We start from the raw sequence: 23,756 nt of genomic DNA on the forward strand, positions 1-23,756 counted from the left end.
GAAAATGTCACAGAGGAAGGATATTAGGTCAACTGACAAAATTGGAATATAGACAGTAAATTAGATAAAAATATTGTGTTAATATAAAATTATACAGTTGATAATGAAACCATGTGTGAGAAAACATATCTACTTTTAGGAAATGTACACTAAAATATTTAGGGGTGAAGGGCAATGAGGTATGTAACTTACTCTCAAATGATTTTGAAAAAAGGTGTGCGTGTGTGTGTGAGACAGAAAGCACACAAGCATGAGTGTGCATGCACGTGGGTATGTCAGTGAGAGAGAGTGAGCACGCACATGGACACACAAGCAAGTGAGCATGAGTGCTTAGTATGTGTAGCTTGCTCAGAAGAGTGTAAGTGCATACGCAAATGGACAGATGGGGTAAAACATGTTAACTACGGGTGAATTTGGGTAAAAGGTATTTAGGCATTCTTTGTACTATCCTGTGTTTATAACTTTCTGTACATTGAAATTTTTTCAAAATAAAAAGTTAAAAACGGGCAACTAGGTGGCTCAGTCTGTTAAGTGTCTGACTCCGGCTAAGGTCACAATCTCATGGTTGGTGAGTTTGAGCCCTGCTTTGGGCTCTGCTGTCAGTGCAGAGCTTGCTTTGGATCCTCTGTACACCCCTCTCTCTGCCCCTCTCCCCTTTCAAAAATAAATAAACAGTAAAAAGAAAAAAAGTTAAAAACAAACACTAAAACCTTTGCCCTACCTAATAGTGGTTATCTCTGGAGAAAATTAATGTTACTTTTGCTTTTTCCTTTACACACTTCTGCATCATCTTAAAAACATGTTAAACAAAGAGCATGTATTAATTACGAAATTAAGAAATTAAAAACAAAAGAGTAAACAATGAAGTATGGAGTACGTAGAGCTCATGATCCCTTTATACATTAGGGATAAGATAATGGACAATATGCACTGGTTTCTACTTGCTGGCTACCACAAAGAGCTTCAAGTTGCAACTTAATATAATCTCCTTGAAATTTTCTGAATTCAGTTAATTCCCCAGAGTATTTTTCAATTTGGTTTTTGTTTGTTTGGAATCCTTTGTAAAGAGTATGAGACATAAAAGAAATATAGCTATCTTTTAGATGCTGAGAATGCTGGGAACTTTTAACCCCAAGCCACTCCCACAACCTACCATCATTCTGCTTTTGTGGCATTTCAACCAATTTGTGGCTATCTTGTCCTTAATTCCTCTCAACCCTCTCTAACAAATGGATTTGTTTCAGTTTGGCAACAGTGTTAGTTTTTGCTTAGAGAGGAATTCAAATAGTTCTTGCTTTATTTTTCATAGTAGGTTAAATTTGCCAGAACTCGTTAAAAAAAATTAAACAAAAATCTTATGTGAACAGCAGAATTTTATCAAATGACCTTTTCTTATTGAACTCCTGACTTTTCATTTGACTCGGTAGAATAAATTATATCAACAGATTTCTTAATTTCTTAATATTGAATCACTTTTTATAAAATTCTTATATGAACTCTCAGCATATAAATCAAATAAGAGTAGAGCTGCTTTGGTTTAGGGGGGCTGCTAGGGGCCCTCCTGCTTGTACCCCTGAAGCAGATCCTGAAACAGTACAAAAACCACTGTGCTAGAGAAAAGAGTTATGACGAATCCTGCTATTCTGTTCTTCTACGCCCCATGACAAAATTGAAGAATCAACCACCCATCCTCTTTGCTTTTCTGATGGAAGCTATTTTTGAGGCATAATCAAAACCAAGCAGAGGATCAGGAATAGGAACAATTACCTGTTTTTCCTCAGGGGGCAGTTTACTCCATTCATTGCCTAACATCCTTGTGATTTCTGGAAATGGGACTTCTGGTCTTTTTGCTCGAAGCTGTTCTCGACGCTCGTTCATGAATCGGACATATCCTGTAAGGGGGGATTTGGGTGCGTTGCTGTCTCGAAGAGGTTTCTTCCTCTTTCTTCCTTTGGACCAACCTCCTCGTTTACTTCTTTGCTGTAAGACAAAATAAAAAAACCAAAAACCAAATTACAAAATCCACCCAAATAACACAACAATAAAACAAACGAACACAACAGGATAAGAGTTGCATTTTCCTACTATTAGGAGCCTAGATATTCAAAGCTCTCCAAATCTGTCATAGGTACAAATGACTAGAATGCAGTCTTCAAGAAGGAACTCTAGATGGTTCATCTGCACATCCTTTCATGTACCACACTACAGACTGTTACATTAAGGGGCTAATCCTAACTGATGAGAAGAAGGGGCACCATGATCATGTACACTTTGCCTTCATACGCACTTAACAAGTCCTAACTCCTGACAGGGGAATTTCCTAAATGAGAAACGCAGCACATACATAGTACTATGCCAGAGAAGCAGACACTGTCATGGTAGATCAGAACAAGATGTCACAAACACTGGGCAAAGAGACAAGTTGTAGTACAGGGCTTAAAAATCATTCGTGAAGGATGTTTTTCATTGATACCATTCAAAGACCAGTTCACTTCCCACAGTAGACAACATATAGATTTCTAAATTAATATCTAAATTTCATCAAGTATAATATATCCAAAATGAATACTTAGTTTTTTGCCTTGATGACTTGTTCCTTAAGATGTTTATTTTATAAAGTCAGAGGTCTTTATATGTTCTGAGTTACATCAAAAAATGAAATCACCTCAAAAAAGTTTAAAGAAAGGACTGAGGTACTACTGTTTTACCACAACCCTTTCTCTTTGTCTTTCTTTTTTTTAAGTTTATTTATTTATTTATTTTGAGAGAGAGAGAGAGAGAGAGCGAGCACATGAACAGGGGAGGGGCAGAGTGACTGACCAAGCCATCCGAGCACCCCCCATCTCTTTGTCTTTTAATGAGATGAAAGCTCCCTCACACTTTTGCTTCATAATTTTACAAATACACACAGCCTATCACTTAATAAACTTTTATGGATACAAGAATTCTTCTTTCAAAGAGAAAAATAAATGAAATGCGACAAAAACATTAAAATATTAATTATAGTACTGTAGTCCTCCAAATTAATATGAATTATTCACCACTGGGCAAATGGTGTATTTGCTATCAGCTTTTTTTCCCCCTGATTTTGTCTTGTAAACTTAGTAACATTAAAGCTACTAAGGATTTTAAGATGTTTAAGAAGCTTCAAGCATTCATTATAATCTTAAAGGATGCTAACATGAAAAGAATCAGCTCTTTTAAAGTAAGAAAAAAGATGATGGGGCACTGGAAAGGCTCAGTTGATTGAGCATCCAGCTCTTCATCTTGGCTCAGGTCATGATCTTGGCTCAGGTCATGGTCTGTGGGATTGAGCCCTGCGTTGGGCTCTGTACTGGCAGCATGGAGCCTGCTTGCAATTCTCTCCCTCTCTCTCTGACCCTCCCCTGCTTGCACTTACTTCTAAATTAAATAAATAAACTTTAAAAACAAATAAATAAAACAAGAAAAAAGATGAAATTCATGGTGGTATTCTTGTATGACTAAAAAAGAGTGCCTTAATGTGGACAATGTAATCAATCAATTGTGAGGAACACTGAAAGTCCAACAAGGGCATGACTGCCCCAGGCCCATATGGAACCTTGTGTGAATTAGAGAAGGATGCCCTCTATGAGAGGGTGAATGGCTTGGTAAGTGGTGTGGATCCTCTGAGAATGTATGATTCCATGCTATAGGGCTTGGTGTGCATAAAATGTGTGGCCTTGAACAAGGGCATGTGGACTTCTCGTTAATTACTTATGTAAATGATTCATTCATTCAGTAAGCATTTGTTGAGCATCTAGTATGATGTAGGTATAAATTCATTAAGCAGGGGGAAAAAGAGTCTACTTGTCTCTGTGTCATTAAAACCATTAATATGGTTTTATGTGAAACTATTAATACGGTTCTACGAAGAAAATTCTGCAGAATGTAGGGGGGCCAGAAGATGAATGCTTCGATCAATTCCTTTGCTGACTGCTTCTTTAGAAACTTCAGAGACTGGTAACAGGAAGAAATGCTTCTTCAGCTTACCTCATCTTCATGCCTCTGTTCAGTGCCTTCTGCTGTATTTGAAGCCTCATTCTGAAGCAACTGACCTTGGGAGAGATCCTCCACAAATTCTGGATTGTTGGTGGATGATGTGGCTCCACTACTATATGGAACCTCTGGGTGGGTTAACCTTAAGAGTAACAGGCAGATGTGTTCAGTTATCAATAGCATCAAAGATTCCTATTTACCAAGGTTCAAGACAAATTGCCCTGTCAACAAAAGCAGAAGCCAGGTTTAATTACCCCACCTCATTTGTGTAAATGTAAATAAGGTCTCCAGAATAGTTATAGAGTATTTAAAAAACTAGCTTCAGTGCTTGATTGAACTAGGTCATTTTCATGGAGAAGCCTTCTATTAAAAATAACTAGGGGCAACTGGGTGGCTCGGTTGGTTAAGCATCCAGCTCTTAGTTTCAGCTTAGGTCATGATTTCAAGGTTTGTGAGTTCAAGCCCTACATCGGGATCTGCGCTCATGGCGTGGAGCCTGCTTGGGATTCTCTCTTCCCCTCTCTCTGCCCCTCCCCTGCTCACTTGCTCTCTGTCTCTCAAAAATACACAAACTTAAAAAAAAACAAACAAACTATAATCTTTTCTCAAAAAATGACCTCTCCCCTCAACATTGACATTTTAGTTCTGAGCATGCAACAGTCTCACTTTTATATGCTACTTTTCATGCATCTTATCTCCAGTGTAAAGGGAAAATATTGTTAATGGGAAAGGAGAATAGGAATGGCAGTTGTAGAGGCAGGGTGCCCCGTCATAGAAGGGCATAAGAAGTATCTCTTATGGTACATTCCATAGGTTATTACTTCTTGGACTCAAGTGTTTATTGACAACCAGATCATCTAATGATATTATTAAGTTCAGTAGGTTCAGGTATAAATGTTAAGAAATAAAACACATATTTCTTTTCTGTTTCCAGCATTCTGTTCCAGACGAGTTGGCAAACCAGATCTCAACCTTCTGAAAAGTGGACATAATAAGGTAGATGACTGGATTCACTCACTATTCTGGAAGAATGTATACTTCATAGGGTTATAGGCAAATAATTACAATGCAATGTAAGTACTAAAATAGAGGTTTGTAAAAAGTGTATGGTATGATGAATTTTATACATATGTAGAGGATGTTAAGAAAGATTTTACAGAGGTCCTGAAAGATAAATAGGTACTCGCCAGGTAAACATCATTACAGGCAGAAAGAAAAGAGTATAACAGGAGTAAGGGCAACCTTTCAGGAGGCTACTGCTATAGACTAAGTGAGAGACAGGCAGGCAGGATGGGGAAGAGGGGAATGATAGCTAAGAGATATTTCAGGGATAGAATGAACTTAATGACTGAGTCAAAGGTAACTCTATGGAACTGCAAAGTGTGTGGGGGATGGGTGGGGTGGGTATAAGACAGAAGAGAAAACGGTAAGTCTGAAACACTCATGGCATAATTAAGTGAAGCTGTCCCACAGACAACTGGAAACATGCATTGAGAGAACAGAAGTGAAGAAAATCAGAAAAATGGGAAGTGCTGGATATTCTCCAGAAAGAGAGAAGAAAGTCAGGACAGAACTCTGTTGGAAAAGATCATTTGAAGAGCAAGCATTAGAAGAAGTAGGAAAGACTAAGCAGGGCATTAAGAGATTTAGGAGAGAATACTGTCAAAGAGGCCAAGGCAGAAAGACTTTTTAGAAGTGGGTATGAACCAAGTAAAAAGATGCAGATGTCAAATAAGATAGGCTGAAAAGTATCTGCTAAATTCGAAGACCTAAAGGTTGTTGGCAATTTTAGGGAGCATAGTTTTAGTAGAATTAGGGGAATAATATCCAGATTCCAGTGGGCTGAGAAATGAATGAAAGCAGATGCACACTGTCCTGGAAATGAAAGAAATTACACTTTTCTGACCCTTTCTAGAAAATATAATAGATGATTTTAAGCAGGAGTTTCCTACATTTTTGAGGTCTTTGCGGTCCTTTGAAAAAGACTAAGAGAAATTATGAACTCAATGCCAATCATGTTCTCTGAAAAGAGGCACCATCAGAGACCCAGTTTGATCCTGGTAGCTTTATTTTCCAGATGTTTCAATCACTTTGGATGGCTTTGGCAACTTGTTTTTTCACTCACTGTCATTCTTGTTCCAACAGTGCCATCAACTTTTAAGTTACTAATTCTTGTACATTCTTATTTCAGTAAAATATGAAAGTTAGGTTTGGGAAAATGTATCAATCCTATGAATCCCTGACTGAAATGAACAGAAACCAGAGGGGAGTGGTCAGAGGCATCAAATGTCTTGGAGATGACAAGCTGGACACAGTTTGGAACAAAACAAAACAAAACAAGGTTCTTTTGTTCCTATAAATGAGTTGGCACACACTTAGTTAAAGCCAACAACCCTTCCATTTGTGCCATGGACCCCACAGCATTTAGCCTACTCAAAGACAGGTTTTTAGCAATTCTGCCCTCTCCTGCATTACCAATTCTTCCTTGTCCACTGGATCAGCCTAGTCAGCAAGCAAATGTGACATTTTTTACTCTTACCTTGTTACCTTAAAACAAAATGAAACAAAACAAAAAGCACTCTCTGGATCCCACTTCATTTTTCTCCTTTCCATTACAGAATTATTCAGAGACCATCCCCAACTTAAGACAGTTTGATTTATGATTTTTCAACTTGACGATGGTGTGAACGTGAGATAGATTCAGTAGACACCACACTTGGACTTTTGTATTTGGATCTTTTCTTTAGTTTAGTGACACGCTGCGTGGTCCTCTCTCACAATGCTGGGCAGCTGCAGTGAGCCTCAGCTCCTGGTCAGCCTCGCAATCACCAGAGTAAATAACTGATACCCTTATGACCATTCTGTATCCATACAAGTGTTGTTTTCACTTTCAGTACAATATTCAACAAACTACAGATATTCAACACTTTAGGCTTTGTGCTGGATGATTTTGCCTAACCGTAGGCTAATGTAAGCGTTCTGAGCACGCTGAAGGTAGGCTAGGCTAAGCTATGATGTTCGGTAGGTTAGGTGCATTAAGTGCATTTCTGACCAATGGTATTTTCAATTTACTATGGGTTTATCTGGAGGTAACCCCATGGTAAGCTGAGGAAGATCTGTACTCTGAAAAGAATTGTTTATATCTATTGGCTTCAATTTCTCTTCTTTCATTCTCTCTTAAATGTAACCCAAAGGACATGTGTACTTACAACTCTTACAAAAGTCACCAATGCCCTCCATGCTAAATTCCGCGTCATTTCTCAGCCTTCATCTCACCCGATCTTCCAAAAGTTTTTAACACAGTTGATCTCTTCCTCTTGAAATGACTTTTTTTAACTTGTTCTCCAGGACATGGCACTCCTCTGGTTTTTCTGCTACCTTTTTAGCTATTCCCTTTAGTGTTCTTTGTTGACTTTTCCTCTTCTGCCTGGCTTAAATGCTAGTGTATCCCAGAGCTCAGGCATTAGATCTCTTCTCTTTTCTATCTACATAGTGCTCATTTCTTCAGTGATCTCAGCCAGTCTCTGGTTTTAAATATCAGGTATATGCCGCTGATTCCCGTGTTTCTTTTTCTAGTCTAGACCTCCCCTAGCCCCTAAGCCCTATATCAAGCTGTCTATTTGACATTTCTGCTTGGATATCTAACAAGCATCTCAAATTTAAAATCTCCTGCTTAGTTTTCCCCATCTAAGTCATCCCTTCGGTCGCTTAGGCCAACAGTTTGGAGTTATCCTTGATTGCTTTTTTCTCCCTTCTCACATCTCATCTGGTTTTTCAAGCAAATCTTAACTTGGTTTATCTTCAAAATATACGTCAAATTCTACATGGCACCAAACCCCATTCCCATTATCCCTGAAACCCTCTCCAATGAGGTCTCACCCCTACTACTCCAACAAAAATACTCTTGTCACTAGTGATGTTCTTTAACTCATCATCTCTCACTTGAATTATTTCAGGAGCTTAACTCGTCTCCTTGCTTCAGCCCCTGCTCCCGTCACTCTATTCTCAATATAACAGCCACAGGGATCCTATTAAAAAATAAATATCAGATCATTCTGCTCAAAATCCTCCAATGCTTTCTCACCTCTCTCAGAGTGCCAGTTAAAAGTGCTTACTCTGACCTATAAGATTGTACATGGTCTAGTCCTTGCTACTCAAAAGTAAGGCCCTCATACCAGCAGCACTGACATTGCCTGGGAACATACTACCATGTAAAATCTCTAGCCCTCACTCAGACTTTCTGACTCAGAAAGCACTGATGTAGTCCTCTACTATCTTCCCCTTGGTATATATACTCTGCTCCAGCTACACTGGCTTCCTGGGTATTTCTAAAAGGTAAAAACATTTCTAACCCAGGGTTTTTGCACTTCCTTTTCCTTCTGCCTAGAATAATCTTCCCCAGATAACTGCATGCTAGCTACCTTGCTTCCTTCAGGTCTTTATTCAATTCACTTTGAAAGCATTTCTGGGCCATCTTATCTAAAACTGCACCCCAAAGCCTTCCCAACCCTCTTCCCTGCTTTGTTAATCCATAGTTTTTAACAACATAGTATGTATTTTACTTAATTATCCTGTTTACTCCCTGATGTCCCCAGTAGAATTTAAGCTCTACGGGGATTGGTATTTTTGTCTGCTTTGTTCATTGCTTAGTATCCAGTGCCTAGAACAGTGTCTGGCACATAGGAGACACTCAGAAAATTTTTCTTGAATGAATTGGATTTAACAACTAGGCAGCTTTTAGAAAAGTCTTGGAGAACAGCTTTATCTGAATAGTAAGGTCAGAAGGCAGATATTAATGAAGAAATATATGTGAGGTAAGGAAACAGAATAATTACAAAGTCTAGTCCATTTTTCAAGAGCTCTAAAGAATATTAAAATAATTCATCGCAGGGATTAGCTAGCACTTCAATCAGTGAATGTATTTCTTCCGTGGCAAATAACTTCTAAATAGAAAAGATAAAAATTCAAGTGGAACAGAGATTTTCGAGGGAAGAGGGACTATTGCTATTAGTGCTTTTCTAATATTCCTTTATACATCTGCCCCAAAAATACCAAAGAAAGGAGATGGGGGGAAAGAAAGGAAGAGAAGTCAGTCAAGTCAGAGCTCCTAGGCATCTTGAATAAAGAGCCATATTAAAAAAAATCTGATCTTAAAAAAAAAAAAAAATCAGACCTCTGGGGGAAAAATTATTTTCATATCTGTGGCAATTCAAACAGAAAATGAACTTGATTTTTAGAGCTAGCCCTGTGGCAGGTTATTTACTTAATGGTAGCTATGTAATTCTCTTAACCAGGAGGAACTGATGTTTCCAAGATCCACATATTGCTGTGCCAGTTCACAGGCACCAGAACACGGCAAATGGCAGCTGAATGCAGATCACAAAGCAGCTTACAATGGCTCTCACTCTCTCTTTTGTGAAGCCTAACAAACATAACTTCTGGTTTTATGATATAAAACAGTCTCTTTAGCACCTCATCCATTATCAGAAGCTTTGTTTTAAAGCTTGGTGGAGGCCCAGTGTCCCAGAGCAGCTGCTTACCCAGTTGTGGCCAGGTCATTACTCTCCTTGGAGCCATCTTCCTCTGCAAAAAGGGGTGGCAGGGTAGAGCTCGTCATCAAGGTTTCCATCTCTCTGAAAGGAAGAGACAATAAGAAAATAATTATAATGGCTTAATTACTTCCAGTTGAAGTTCCATTAATATAAGCCAGCCTTCCTTAAATTTATCACATCAGCAGCAGAATAGAAATGGACCTAAATGTTTATTTTCTTGATTTGCACATAAGTCAATTTAAACACTGGTTAATGGGTTCTTAACTTTGGTCTTACTGACCGACTAGACTAAAAAGCGTTAGATTTTAATAAATGGGACAGAGTTTGGAAATTCCTTTTTGTTCATTAAGAATACCTTCAAAAGTATTCTTCATTTACTGTAAAAACTGTTGAGCAGAGTAAGTCAGAAGCACAGAGTAACTCAGCAACCCTGAACAAGTTATTCAACTTCTATGAGATACTATTTCACCATCTTAGACACATACACGATTGCTGACTTGACCCACAGGGTTATTGTGAAGGATTAAACTGAAAGAGCTTCATAAACAGAGAAAGGCTAAGATGGTAAGTGCTTTGAGTATTATTATATAAAGCAAGGTATTGTTATTACAGCATTACTGGGTCTCAGTCCCAGATGAATCATCCTTAGATTAAGTGGTAACAAACTGAGCCCTCCAAAAGGAAATAATGCAAAGGAAGTGGAGGCTGGAAGGCATACTGATGTGGAGCAGAGGTAAAGAAACCTCACTTCCAGGTCAGAAATATGTTCCACATCACCATGACGACCAACGGAAATAGCATGCACCTGGGTACAGGAAACAACTAAGCTTAATTGAAGAAAACAAAATAAATTACAAGAACTTGAAGGTTATCAGACTGAAAGGATAAAAGGACAAAGTGACAAAGAGAGTAATTTCACTTAGTATCTCACTACAAAGAAAGATTTTTCTCTTCCAAGGCTTACCACCAATGGTGGTATCACCCCATAGAGCCAAAAGCAGCAGCCTTCCATTCATCGTGAAAGTGATACTCAAACAAAACATTCAACAGTGACCCCAAACAGTAACCACTTAAGGGGAACTGCAAACCACTCAAGAAAGAGAGTGCTTCAATCAAACGGGGAGAATTGAGAAGCAAATTATGAGAATTCGCTTAGGAGCTCCCTCAGCAGTTATTTCAGGGGCTGCTGCTGAGGAGACCTAGTGAAACTGCAATTAAGAGGAAAGCAGGGCAGCCCAAGCAGAGCTAGGATTCATCCCACTGAGGGGGAAACCAGAGGAAGATGCAGATGACACTGACACCAAATTCTAAATGTTCGATAGAATAATTTACTTCAAAAATGGTGACACTGATGGCTTATTTCTTATTCTTATTTTCTTGTTTTTGCTTCTAAATTTTTATTTAGCAGACCGGTTTCATAAATAGCTTAATGTGAAAAAATGCATCTCTGTATGACTAATACCCACTGCAGTGGGTAGAGCATGGAAAGCAGAGAGAGAAACTTCAGACTCAATCAGGAGTTTATTCCATGTGCCAGGATGCTTGCTAACCCTTCTCAATTCCTTCAAGACAAGGGGATTTACAAGGGGTTCTGACAAATACTGCAACATCCCATTCTAGATGTTTTCTAGAATAATCCTGACATAGGTGTATTTACATTTTAATTTGATTTTAATTCACATTATGCACAGACCAGATTAGAGCCTGGGCTTTAAGGGCTGCTAACATCACCTTACACTGATGTTCATCTTACCAAAAAAAACCCCTAATCAATTAAATGCCATACAGTCTAACTGTAAACCACAGGAAAACATTCAAATAGGTATTCGCTCCCAAACCTTAAAAGGACCCATTTAGCTGGCTTCTTATTAAAGTCTCCCTAAAAGTAAATGGCCTTTCAATAACTTTAAGATTCAGCATTTGAAGTTCCTGGCATCTCTTACTGAACCTCAAAGGTGATATATTATCTGGCGGGGGGTGGGGGTGGTGGCGCCAAATGAACTCTTTTCATTCTCTGTGCCAACATGACTGTCTTCAAGTGTTTCCCAGTTCTCTTCAGTCATTGTTGAGGTATTGGGAGCAAGATTGGGAGGCAGCTGGACAACACAACCTTAGCAACATATAAACAGATCATATAAACAAAGGAAGTTGAGAGAACACAAATGTCTTGCTTCTTTTTCTTAAGTTTGTTTTACTGAACCCATATGGCTTCAGATATATTTTCTCTAGTGTTACTGAGTAGTCAGGTCCCTAAGAAATGAGTAATAAAGTGGGTGGAAGGTTAAGGGGCCAAGATCAACAAAAGAAGGAAATGAGGAAAAAGTCCAGGAAAATCCCAAAGCCTCTAAACTAGTCCAATAAGTTGGAAAAGAAAATGATTCCCAAGAATATGGCTGGGATCCTGCAAGGTTCTGCTTTCATATGGTCCATGAGGGGGTGATTCAAACCGAATCACGGCTACTAAGCCATTGATTGCCAAAAAGCCTCTCAGTGTAGCATCTGTGTCTGATAATGTCTCAGTACAGAGGTCAAACTGAACTTTGAAATTCTATGTGAAGCACTTAAGAAATGTAATGAATGCTACTCTGGAAGGGAAAAGAAGAGAAATATGCACAAAGACAAAGCAACATACAAATCTGGTTCTCTGCTGCAGTTTACATAAGTAAGCATATCATGCAGATGTTTCCTGGCAGACCGGTTCTGTACCAAGTGAAGGCTTCTACCAGGAGGCCTCAAAAAAATGGTATTACGTTGAGGCTTATAGTTTAAACCAGGGTCCAGACTGTAGCTTTCGAAATCCAAAAATTCCCTCTAACACTAACCACTCACTGAAAAAAATGGATGTACAAAACATGATGCCAATTTAAGATATTTTAATAACAATTATACAAATTATAATGATAATTATCTTAAGCCCACTAGGTATTTATTGGCCAATCAACACATTTTCTCCCTGTAGTAATATGGGGAGCCAAACTATATTCAGAACATTGCTTTGGTCAATATAGGTGGAGCTTAAGAAATGTTTTTCAACTAAGATTTTCCTAGTAACCCTTCCCAACAAAAGGGATGATCTCAACAATGAGACATTACTCCAAATGTGTTGGACAGTGCTGGAAGCCTAATTTATACCTAGATTTTCTGGGGCTGGCTCTTTTCAAGCAACCTTTCCTTACTTTACATATGTTAATCCCACTTCATTAAGTTCTTTCATGGAGATGCACAACATTCCCTCCCATCACATACCTCAGAGTTCAGAGGTGGGATTCTGTCTTCTTTGTCCACATTAAACCCTTATATAAAACTTTCAATTCTTTTCAAAATCATGTCATTTGGCTAACCAACCTCAAATTCAAATGTGTCTGACCACTATTTCCTGTCATTTCAGCTTTCTCAATTACTTCTACAACTGACCTCTAACCACACAAACCTCTATTCACTCTTTTTAAAAAAAAACATTTATTTAATTTTGAGAGAGAAAGAGCACACGTGAAAGCGGGGAAGTTGCAGAGACAGAGGAGGATAGAGGATCCAAAGTGGGCTCTGTTCTGACAGCAGAGAGTCTGATGCCGGCCTCGGCCTCGAACTCATGAACGGTGAGATCATGAACTGAGCCGAAGTTGGATGCTTGACTGACTGAGCCACCTAGGCTCCCCCTGATAGAGAATTTAAAGTAATGATCATAAAGATACTCACTGGACTTGAGAAAAGAATGGAGAACATCAGTGAGACCCTTAAAATAGAGATAAAAAAGAACCAATCAGAGATGACGAACACAATAAATGAAATTAAAAATTAACTAGATGAAATAAACAGCAGGCTAGAAAGAGCAGAGGAATGAATTAATGATCTGGGAGACAGAGTAATGGAAAGTAACCAAGCTGAGCAGGTGAGAAAAAAATTATGCAAAATGAGAATAGACTTAGGGAACTCAGTGACTCCATCAAGTATAACAACATTCACATTATAGGGGTCCCAGGAGAAGAGAAAAACAAGGGGCACAAAATTTATTTGAAGAAGTAATAGCTGAAAACTTCTGTAAGGAAACAGATATCCAGATCCAGAAGGCAGAGAAATTCCCCCAACAAAAATCAACCCTAGAAAGTCTACACCAACACACACAGTAATTAAAATGTCAAAAAGTAGTGATTAAAAGAGAATTTTAAAAGCAGCAAGAGAAAAGAAGACTTTTCCTGGGAAATGTTACACACAAGGAAAACCCCATAAGGCTATAAGTGGATTTTTCTGTAGAAACTTTGCAGGCCAGAAGGGAATGGCATGATACATTCAAAGTATTGAAAGGAAAAAATCTGTAGCCAAGAATATACTATTTAGCAAGGTTATCATTCCCAATAGTAGGGAATGATAAAGACTTTCTTAGACAAAAGCTAAAGGATAATGACCATTAAACCAGCCCTACAACAAATGTTAAAGGGGAATCTTTGAGTGGAAAGGAAAGACTATAAGTAAGAGAAATAAAAGTAGGAAATACAAAGGTAGTAAAAATAAGTATCTGTAGAAGTCAATCAAGGGATTCACAAAAGAAAATAATGTAAAATACGGTATCATACACCTAAAACATGGGGGAGAGAAAGGGGAAAGACTGGGTTCAAACTTAAGTGACCATCAACTTAATATATACTGCTATATGCAGAAGATGTGACATACAAACCTAATGGTAATTATAAATCAAAAACCAGAAATAGATGCACAAAGAATAAAGAGAAAGAAATCCAAATATATCACTAAAGAAAGCCAGAAAACTGTGATAGAGAGCAAGAGAAGGATCAGAGAAGAAGGAATGGAAATGATATGATACCAATTAAAAGAAAGAGAGAGTAGCTATATTAATTTCAGACAGAGCAGATTTCAGAGCAAAGAAAGTGATCAGGGAGAAAGAGGGGCATTACATAATGACAGGGGACAATCAAAGAAGACATAATAATCTTTAATATTTATATGTCTAACCACAGAGGGTCAAAACAGGTGAGGCAAAAACTAATAGAAGTGCAAGGAGAAACAGATGAATCCACAATTATAGCTAGAGACTTTAACACGCCTGTAACAGAAATAGATATTTAAGAAGACAGAAAATCATTAAGAACAATGTTGAACTCAACAGCACCATATATCAATTGGATACAATTGATATCTGTAGGACTACTTCATCTAACAACAGCAGATTACATATTTTTCTCAAGCTCACATGGCACATTCACCAAGATATACCAAAACATATCTTAAATTTAAAAGAATAGAATTCATATAATGTTTACTTTCAGACCACAATGAAATTAACCTAGAAATCAGTAACAGAAAGAAGGCTGGAAAATCCTAAAATACTTGGAAATTAAACAACATACTTATAAATAACACATGAGTCAAAGAAGAAACCAAGAGAAATTGAAAAATACTTTCAACTAAAAAAAAGATGAAATTATAATTTATGGGGGTGCCTGAGTGGCTCAGTCAGTTGAATGTCCAAGTCTTGCTTTCAGCTCAAGTCATAATCTCACAGTTTGTGGAAAAGAGCCCCATGTCAGGTTCTGTGCTGACAGCACGGAGCCTGCTTGGGATTCTCTCTCTCCCTCTCTCTCTGCCCCTCCCCCTGTCATGTTCTTGCTCAAAATAAATACATTAATTTTTTTTTTAAAAAAAATTTTTTTTTCAACATTTATTTTATTTTTGGGACAGAGAGAGACAGAGCATGAACGGGGGAGGGGCAGAGAGAGAGGGAGACACAGAATTGGAAACAGGCTCCAGGCTCTGAGCCATCAGCCCAGAGCCCGATGCGGGGCTCGAACTCACGGAGCGCGAGATCGTGACCTGGCTGAAGTCGGACGCTTAACCGACTGCGCCACCCAGGCGCCCCTCAAAATAAATACATTAATATTAAAAAAAAAAAGAAAAGAAAATACAGTTTATGAAAATTTGTGGGATGCAGCAAAAGCAGTGCTTAAAAGTAAATTTACAGCACTGAATGCATACATTAGAAAACAAAAAAGAGTTAAAATCCATAATCTAAGCTTTTACTTTAGGAAACTGGAAAACATAGAGCACATTAAATTCGAAGTAAGCACAAGATAAGATATAATAAAAATTAGAGAAGAAATCAGTAAAATTGAGGGGCGCCTGGGTGGCTCAGTTGGTTGAATGTCCAACTTTTGATCTCGGTTCAAGTCATGATCTCAAGGTTCATGGGATCAAGCCCTACATTGGGCTCTATGCTGACAGCATGGGGCCTGCTTGGGATTCTCTCTCTTCACCTCCCCTGCTCTTTCTCTTTCTCTCTTAAAAGAAATAAATATACAAACTTTAAAATGTTAAAAAAAAAAAAGAAATCAGTAAGATTGAAAATAGGAAATCAATCAAGAAAAATCAGCAAAACCAAAAGGTGGTTCTTTTAAAAGGTCAATCAGCCTCTGGCCAGGCTAACTAAGAATAAAAGAGGAATGACACAAATTACTATTGTAAGAAATGAAAGAGGGGACACGACTACAGATCTCATGGACATTAAAAGGATAATAAAGGAATACTATGGACAACTTTGTGGGCATAAAGTGATAACAAAGATGAAATGAACCAATTCTTTGAAAGATACAATCTGCCAAAACTCACAAAGAAACAGATAATCTGATTAGGACTATCTATTAAATAAATTGAATCAATAGTTAATAACTTTCCAAAACAGAAAGCAGACACAGATGGGTTCACTGGTGAATTCTACCAAACATTTAAGGAAGAAATTAACAATCTTTGACAATCTCTTTCAGAGAACAGAAGCAGAAAGAATACTTTCTAATTCATTTTATGTGGCTAGCATCACTTTAATATCCAAACAAAGACATTACACACAGAAAAATATAGACCAATAGCTCTCATGAACATAGATATAAAAATCCTCAGCAGAATATTAGCAAAGTGAATCAAACAATGTATAAAAAGAATTATACACCATGACCAAGTGAAATTCATCATAGATATGTAATGCAGGTTCAACATTCAAAAATTAATTAATGTAATCCATTATATCCATAGGATAAAGAAGAATCACATGATCAGATACAGGAAAAGCATTTGATAAAATCTAACACCCATTCATGATACAAATTCTCAGCAAACTAGGAATAGAAGAGACTTCTTCAACTTGATAAAGAACACCTGAAAAACCCTACAGCTAACACCAAAATTCACGGTGAGAAACATAAAGCTTCTCCTCCAAAATCAGGGACGAAGCAAAGATGTCCAGCCCCCACCCCAAAAGCTTTCCAACATTATAGTGGAAGTCCTAGCTAATGCAATAAGTCACGAAAAGCAAATGAAAGACATATAGATTGGGAAGTTAGAAATAACTCTTTGTTCAGAGATGACATGATTGAATATGTAGAAAATCTGAATGAATTGACAAAAACTCCTGAAACTAATAAGCGAGTATAGCAAGGCTGCAGGATACTAGGTTAATATATAGGCGTTAACTGCATCATGCAATACAATGCAGTATGTATCAGCAATGAACAAGTAGGATTTGAAATTAAAAACACATTACCATTTATATAAGCATTCCCCAAAATGAAGTACTTAGGTAAGATCTATGAGGCCTATATGAGAAAAACCCTAAAACTCTGATGAAAGATGTCAAAGAAGTAATAAATAAGTGGAGAAATATTCTATGTTAACGAACAGGAAAACTCAATATTGTCAAGATGCCAGTTCTTTTCAGCTTGATATATAGATTCAACTCAATTTCAGTAAAAATCCCAGCAAGTTATTTTGTGGATGTAAAAAAAATGATTCTAAAGTTTATATGGAGAGGCACAAGACCCAAAATAGCCAACTCAATACTGAAGGAGAAGAACAAAGGTGGGAGACCAACAGTACCTAACTTCAAGATTTCCTATTAAGTTACAATAATCAAGATAGTGTGGTACTGGTAAAAGACAAGACAAATAGATCAATGGAATAGAATAGAGAGTCCAGAAATAAACCCATATAAAAATAGTCAACCCATCTCTGACAAAGAAGCAAAGGCAATACAATAAAGCAGACTGTCTCTTAACAAATGGTGCTGGAGGGGTGCCTGGGTGGCTCAGTCAGTTAAGTGTCCAACTTTGGCTCAGGTCATGATCTCGCAGTTTGTGGGTTTGAGCCCCACGTTGGATCTGTGCTGACAGCTCAGAGGATGGAGCCTGCTTTGGATTCTGTCTCCCTCTCTGCCTGCCCCCCACCCCCACCTCTGCTCTCATTCTGTCTCTCTCTCAAAAGTAAATAAACATTAAAAAAAAAAAGAATCTAGACACAGACCTTACACCCTTCACAAAAAGTAACTCAAAAATAGATCAGAAATCTAAATGTAAAGCACAGAACTACAACATTCCTACAGGATAACATAGAGAAAATCTAGATGATTTTGGGTATGGCAATGACTTTTTAGACAAAACAACAAAGGCATGATCCATGAAAGAAAGAACTTATAAGCTGGACTTCATTATAATGAAAAACTGTTCCTCTGAAAAGGACAATGTCAAAAGAATGAGGAGACAAGCCACAGATTTGGAGAAAGTATATGCAGAAGACACATTTGATAAAAAAACTTTTACCAAAAATACACAAAGAACTCGTAAATCTTAACAGTAAGAAATAAACAATTCATTTTAAAAATGGGCAGAAGACTTGAACAGACTCCTCATCAAAGAAGATATACAGATGGCAAGTATGCATACTAAAAGATGTTCAATATCACGTCATTAAGAAACTGAAAATTAAAACGAGATACAACTATATAGCTATTAAAATGATTACAATGGCTATTAAAAATCCAACCCAGGGGCACCTGGGTAGCTCAGTCTGTTAAGCATCCAACTTCAGCTCAAGTCATGATCTTGGCGGTTTGTGAGTTAGAGCTGGGCATTGGGTTCTGCACTGACAGCTCAGAGCACGGAGCCTGCTTCAGGTTCTGTGCTGCCCCTCCCTTGTTTGTGTTCTGTCTCTCTCTCAAAAAATAAATGAACATTAAAAAAAAAAAATAAAAAAAAAATCCAAAACAGTGACAACACCAAATGCTGATGTGGATTTAGAACAGGAACTCTATTCATTGCTGGTGGGAATGAACACAAAATGGGTCAGCCACTATGGAAGACCATTTGGTGTGTCATATTCTTTTTTCTTTTTTCCTTTTTTTTTTTTAAGAGAGAGAGAGAAAGAGAGAGAGAGAGAGATATCATGAATAGGGAAGGGGTACAGGGAGAGGGACAGAGAGATTCTTAAGCAGGCTCTATGCCCAGCTCAGAGCGTGACATGGGGCTCGATACCACGAACTGTGAGATCATGACATAGGCTGAAATCAAGAGTCAGCCACTTAACTGAGTCACCCAGGTGCCCCAAAACTATTCACTTTCCTTACCAGCAATTGCATTCCTTGGTATTTACTCAAAGGAACTAAAAACCTACGTTCACTAAAAACCTGCACATGAATGTTTATAGCAGTTTTATTCATCACATCAAAATTTGGACACAACCATGATGTCTTTCAGTAGGCAAGCTGATAAACTGTGGCACATCCAGATAATGGACTATTATTCAGTGCTAAAAACAAATGCGTTATCAAGCCATGAAAAGATATGGAGTAAAAACTTAAATGCATATTACCAAGTGAAAGAAGTCAATCTGAAAAGGCTATATACTCTGATTCCAACCATATGACATCCAGATAAGGCAAAACTGTGCACATAGTAAAAAGATAAGTGATTGCCAGGATTAGAGGGGAGGCAGGGGTGAACAGGCAGAACACAAAGGATTTTTAGGGCAGTGAACTATTCTGTACAATACTACAACAGTGGATATATATCATATGTTTGTTAAATCCCATAGAAGGTACAACACCAAGGGTGAACCCTATGTAAACTAGGATTTTGGGTGATGATTATGTCAATGTAAGCTCACTGACTGTAACAAATGGACGACTCTGGTTGGGGATGCTGATAATGGAAGAGGTTGTGGCATGTGTGAGGACAGGGAATATATGGGAATTCTTAGTACTTTCTGCTAGTACTTTCTGCTAGATTTTGTTGTGAACCTAAAACCACTATAAAATATAAAGTTTATGAATTAAAAATTACCATATTACATATTTAATGTATTATAATTACATAATTTATAAGAAGATAGTCCTATTAACATGTTTAGGAATAAATAAAACTGATTTTGATATGCAAGTTCTTTAACCGGAGTTCGTGATAGCACAAAGAGAATTGTCTACCAGCCATGAACATTAAGCTAAGAGCAGTCAGTAGGCTGTAGGCATTAATCAATATGTTTTACAGAGCGAATAAGAACACTGGCTAATCCCAACAGGCAGTTAACTGGGGTTCAGTTAAGTGTAATTCAGCTAAGAACTCTTTCACTGTAGGTTTTGATATGGTAGATGAGAGGGAAAAAGATAAGTACTTACTTTTGGGTGGGGTGAGGTAGTTAGTACGGGGGAGATAATTAGAGTATACATATAAGGCTTAGGGTTACTTCAAGAGAAGGGTATAAGGAGGTGTATGTCTGGCTGGGGGTTAGGCAGGGGTGGGCAGAAAATATGGCTTTCTATTTCTAAAATCTAGAGCCTAGGCTCCTATAACTATAAATATTAGTAATTTTTAAAAATGTTGTTAGGGTAGTATAGGAATTAAACAATAAGGAAATGGATTCATTCATCAACAAATATTTATTGAGCATCTAACATTCTAGGCACTTTCTGTGCACTAGTGATACTGTGCAGATCAAAACAGGCAAAAATCCCTGCCCTCCCATATCTCACAGTATACTGGGAAAGACAGACAAAAAACAAGATAAAAAAAAAGTAAAATGAATAATGTCACATAGTGATAAGCACTAAGAAAAAAACAGAGCCCATAGAGAGGCCAGGAAGAGTTCAAGGGAAGAAGGTGCTTGGAATTTTAAGTAGAGGCCAGTAAAGAGTTTACTGAGACCCGAAGGAGATGAAGCAGAGAGCTATGCATGTATGTGAGCACAGAGTGGTCCAGGCAGGAGGAACAACTAGTACAATGGAAAGTGACTGAAGGAGGCAAATGTGGTAGATTGACATAGGGACAAAAACAGTAGGTGAGATCCAGAGCTGACTGGGTACCAGACTCCAGAGGGATTTGTAAGTCATGGTAAGGACTTGCTTTTTAGTCAGAGAAGCCACTAGAGGGTTTGAGTAAACCTCACGTAGACATGGGGTCTAACGTTTTTATAGGATCACTCTGGCTGCTGTTTTGAGAACAGAATGAAGAGTGGAGAGGGTCAAGGGTGGAAGTAAGGAGTTCATTTGGAAATCTACTGCAATAATCCATCTGAAAGATGATGGCTTGGCTCACAGTGGTAGTAGTGGAGGTGGTGAGAAGTGGTTAGATTCTTGACGTATTTTTGGAGGTAGAACCAATTTCTCAGTTCAAAATAACTGAAAAGAAATTAGGAATAAAATCTATAAGTTGTGGCCTGCATATATTTCAACTGCAGACTCGTAACTTGTTTAATGATAAAGGGCGGGCTATACTGACAATACACTACTTGTAGTTTTTGTGAAGTTAAATATCGTATGGTGTTTTTGGGGGCCACCAAAGAAATAATCCAGCCTCATTTAATGCAAATGCTTGTAGAGTTTATATTTCAACAACAAGCATTTGTTGAGCACCTTTACCGTGTGACCAAGATTGTGCTTAGTGTCAAGTGGTACGTAGAATTGCTTTATAGAATTTTATAGTCTTATTGTCCTTGGTCTAGGGATACTGTTTTCAAAACAGTGAGAAGTGGGAAGACGAGGCCAGAGAATTAGAAACAAACATAAATCTTCCTTCTTTATGATTTTTGGAAGTGAAAGTTTTACAAACTTTTGAGTCAGGTATTTTCTTTTAAAAATATGGAAGTATTAGATCATCAAAAGAAACTGAGCACTGTTTAGATTTCCTTCTAGACAGTTTGATTACTGTACACGAACTGTTTCCCCTCAATGGAACCTTGATGGAGAATTGTTACCATTAGGACACAAAATGTGTTGTGAAGAGAAAGAAAACCCCAAACATCTCGAAACAATGTTTTGCATTATTGGTGTAAAGCACAGCAGCGACACAGGGAAAATAAACACCTCTTCCAAAGCAAAATTTGTCATTTTACAAGCAGGGTGTTGCCTTTTGAGTTCACGGTCCACCTATCTGGCTTTTTCATGGTGACTGCGGGTCCCAAGTGGCCCTTCCTACACAGACTACCTAACCACTGCTTTTATATTCGTAAACAAGGAGATAACTGCCCAAGTAGGACAACTTCTGGCCTAGCACCGGAACTAAGAGTTAAAGTAACCCCATAAAACTTGGCATTACTCTGTGTAGAGTGCTTTGCCAAACAATTTCCTGGGACACCAGGGTACTATGAAACAGTAAAAAGTGGGTGTGCATGAGGGGGGGGGGGGGGGGGGGGGGGGAGGTTGGTGGGGAAGGGGAATGCCATAAAGGGCATACTCCCTCTGGGAGGCCATAGGTATACAAAAAGGCATTTTCAATGATACACAATGTTATAATCTAATTTACATTTGGAAAACCAAAGCAATTAAGTACACAAAGTACAGAAAGTTAATGTTCTTGTTTGGTGAAGCTACATTTGTATATTTTTTCACTTACTTCTGGGTGATTCTCATGGAGGGTATATTAGAATAGAGGAATTTTATGTTTATCAAGAGGGGAAATGAGTTTTCAATGAGTTTGAAATGAGTTTTAAAGCTGAAAAATACTGCTTTTCACAGCTGATTATATGTAACTATGACATGCATTGAAGACACAGTGCTAAATGAGATTTGACAGGAAATTCTTGTCCTTTTATAGTTCATGATGTAGTGGGGGACAGATGGACAAACAGTAAAAAAAAAAAAAAGTAAAGGTTGTAGCTGATGTGTATAATGATATTTATTTATTTATTTATTTATTTAAATGTATGAGAAAAATAGGGAAGAGATACAGATGAACAGATGGAGTGAAGAGCTAAGATAACTGTTAATTATCATAATAAATTCACAAATCACATCTGAGATCTGAAGGAAACAGAAAATACCAGCTGAGTGAATGCCTGAGAAGGAACACTAAGAACAGAGTACTCACATGTTTGGAATCCACTTTCGTTATCAAGGAGGTAGATAGGATTCCTTTCTTGCTCTAAAACAAAATGATTCAAGCCTAGAATCTGAGGAAGGCAAAATATGAGAAAGCAGAAGAAACAAAGGTCCCTAGTATTTTGACCCAAACAAAAACTTCCTGGTTAACAGTTCTAGGGTAAGGGTCCTTACTGGTTCAAGGAACAGTGCTCCTCTATTTTCTTACATTTTACACTGTTCTCTTCAGCTGAAACCTGCAGCTGTGAAACAACACTGTGAAGAAGAGAAGGAAAGAATGTTCCTTTCTATTACAAGCAATAACTCCCAAATCTTTTACCCTTTCAAAGCCAATGAATACTAGAAGATGGCATGTTTTGAGAAGGAAAATTGAACTGTTTATAAAAACGATAGTGTAATAAAAGGAAAGAGACTCCATCAAAGAAAGCATTCTTCATTTTAATCAACTCACTTACAAAAAATTCTCTTCTTAGGGAGAATTCCTAAAAGAAAAACAGAGCTTTGGGCAGTAGGGAATTTTTCTTCAGCCAAAAGTTGAAGACAAAATACCAAAAACACTTTAGATGCAGGGAGGCCCAGCAGTAATATATTGTCTTCACTACTGTGAACAGTAAAATGAAATTCAGTTGTCCTCACAAAACAAATAAGACACAATTGCAATGTACTTAATATAACAGTTTAAAATGGAGAATATTTAAAACTCAGAATTATATTTATATATTTTGCTTTTATTTTTTAAATTTATTAAAATTTTTTTTAAATGTTTATTGATTTTTTAGAGAGAGAGAGAGAGAGAGAGAGAGACAGAGAGACAGACAGAGAGACAGACAGACAGGCATAGGGGGAGACACAGAATCTGAAGCAGGCTCCAGGCTCTGAGCTGTCAGCACAGAGTCTGACGCGGAGCTCAAACTCACAAACCATGAGATCGTGGCCTGAGCTTAAGTCAGATGTTAAACTGACTGAGCCACCCACCCAAGTGCCCCTCTATATTTTGCTTGTAAATCCTAAATTGTCACAATGCTCAGGGCTTCAGTAAATCA

General features: G+C 37.8%; 1 protein-coding gene across 4 annotated transcripts in view; it reads right to left on the reverse strand.

Annotated features, from left to right (window-relative positions):
- The window catches only part of HMG20A (high mobility group 20A), a 68,731-nt gene that overhangs the window by 17,131 nt on the left and 27,844 nt on the right, over positions 1 to 23,756 (reverse strand). Inside the window, exons 1-5 of one of the 4 annotated variants that reach the window (XM_040493336.1) lie at positions 22,703 to 22,784; positions 13,266 to 13,302; positions 9,558 to 9,650; positions 4,012 to 4,159; positions 1,768 to 1,980 (exon numbers count right to left, since the gene is read on the reverse strand). In XM_040493336.1, the coding sequence (XP_040349270.1) occupies positions 1,768 to 1,980; positions 4,012 to 4,159; positions 9,558 to 9,646 (450 nt within the window). In that variant the 5' untranslated portion in view covers positions 9,647 to 9,650; positions 13,266 to 13,302; positions 22,703 to 22,784. Of the gene's footprint in view, positions 1 to 1,767; positions 1,981 to 4,011; positions 4,160 to 9,557; positions 9,651 to 13,265; positions 13,303 to 22,702; positions 22,791 to 23,756 lie in introns of those variants that run through there. The other 3 variants (XM_040493335.1, XM_040493334.1, XM_040493337.1) reach the window with 3 other exon arrangements.

This window comes from Herpailurus yagouaroundi, unplaced genomic scaffold (assembly GCF_014898765.1).
Source record: "Herpailurus yagouaroundi ecotype Mexico unplaced genomic scaffold, PumYag 184, whole genome shotgun sequence".
In the NCBI taxonomy this organism is placed as follows: domain Eukaryota; kingdom Metazoa; phylum Chordata; class Mammalia; order Carnivora; family Felidae; genus Herpailurus; species Herpailurus yagouaroundi.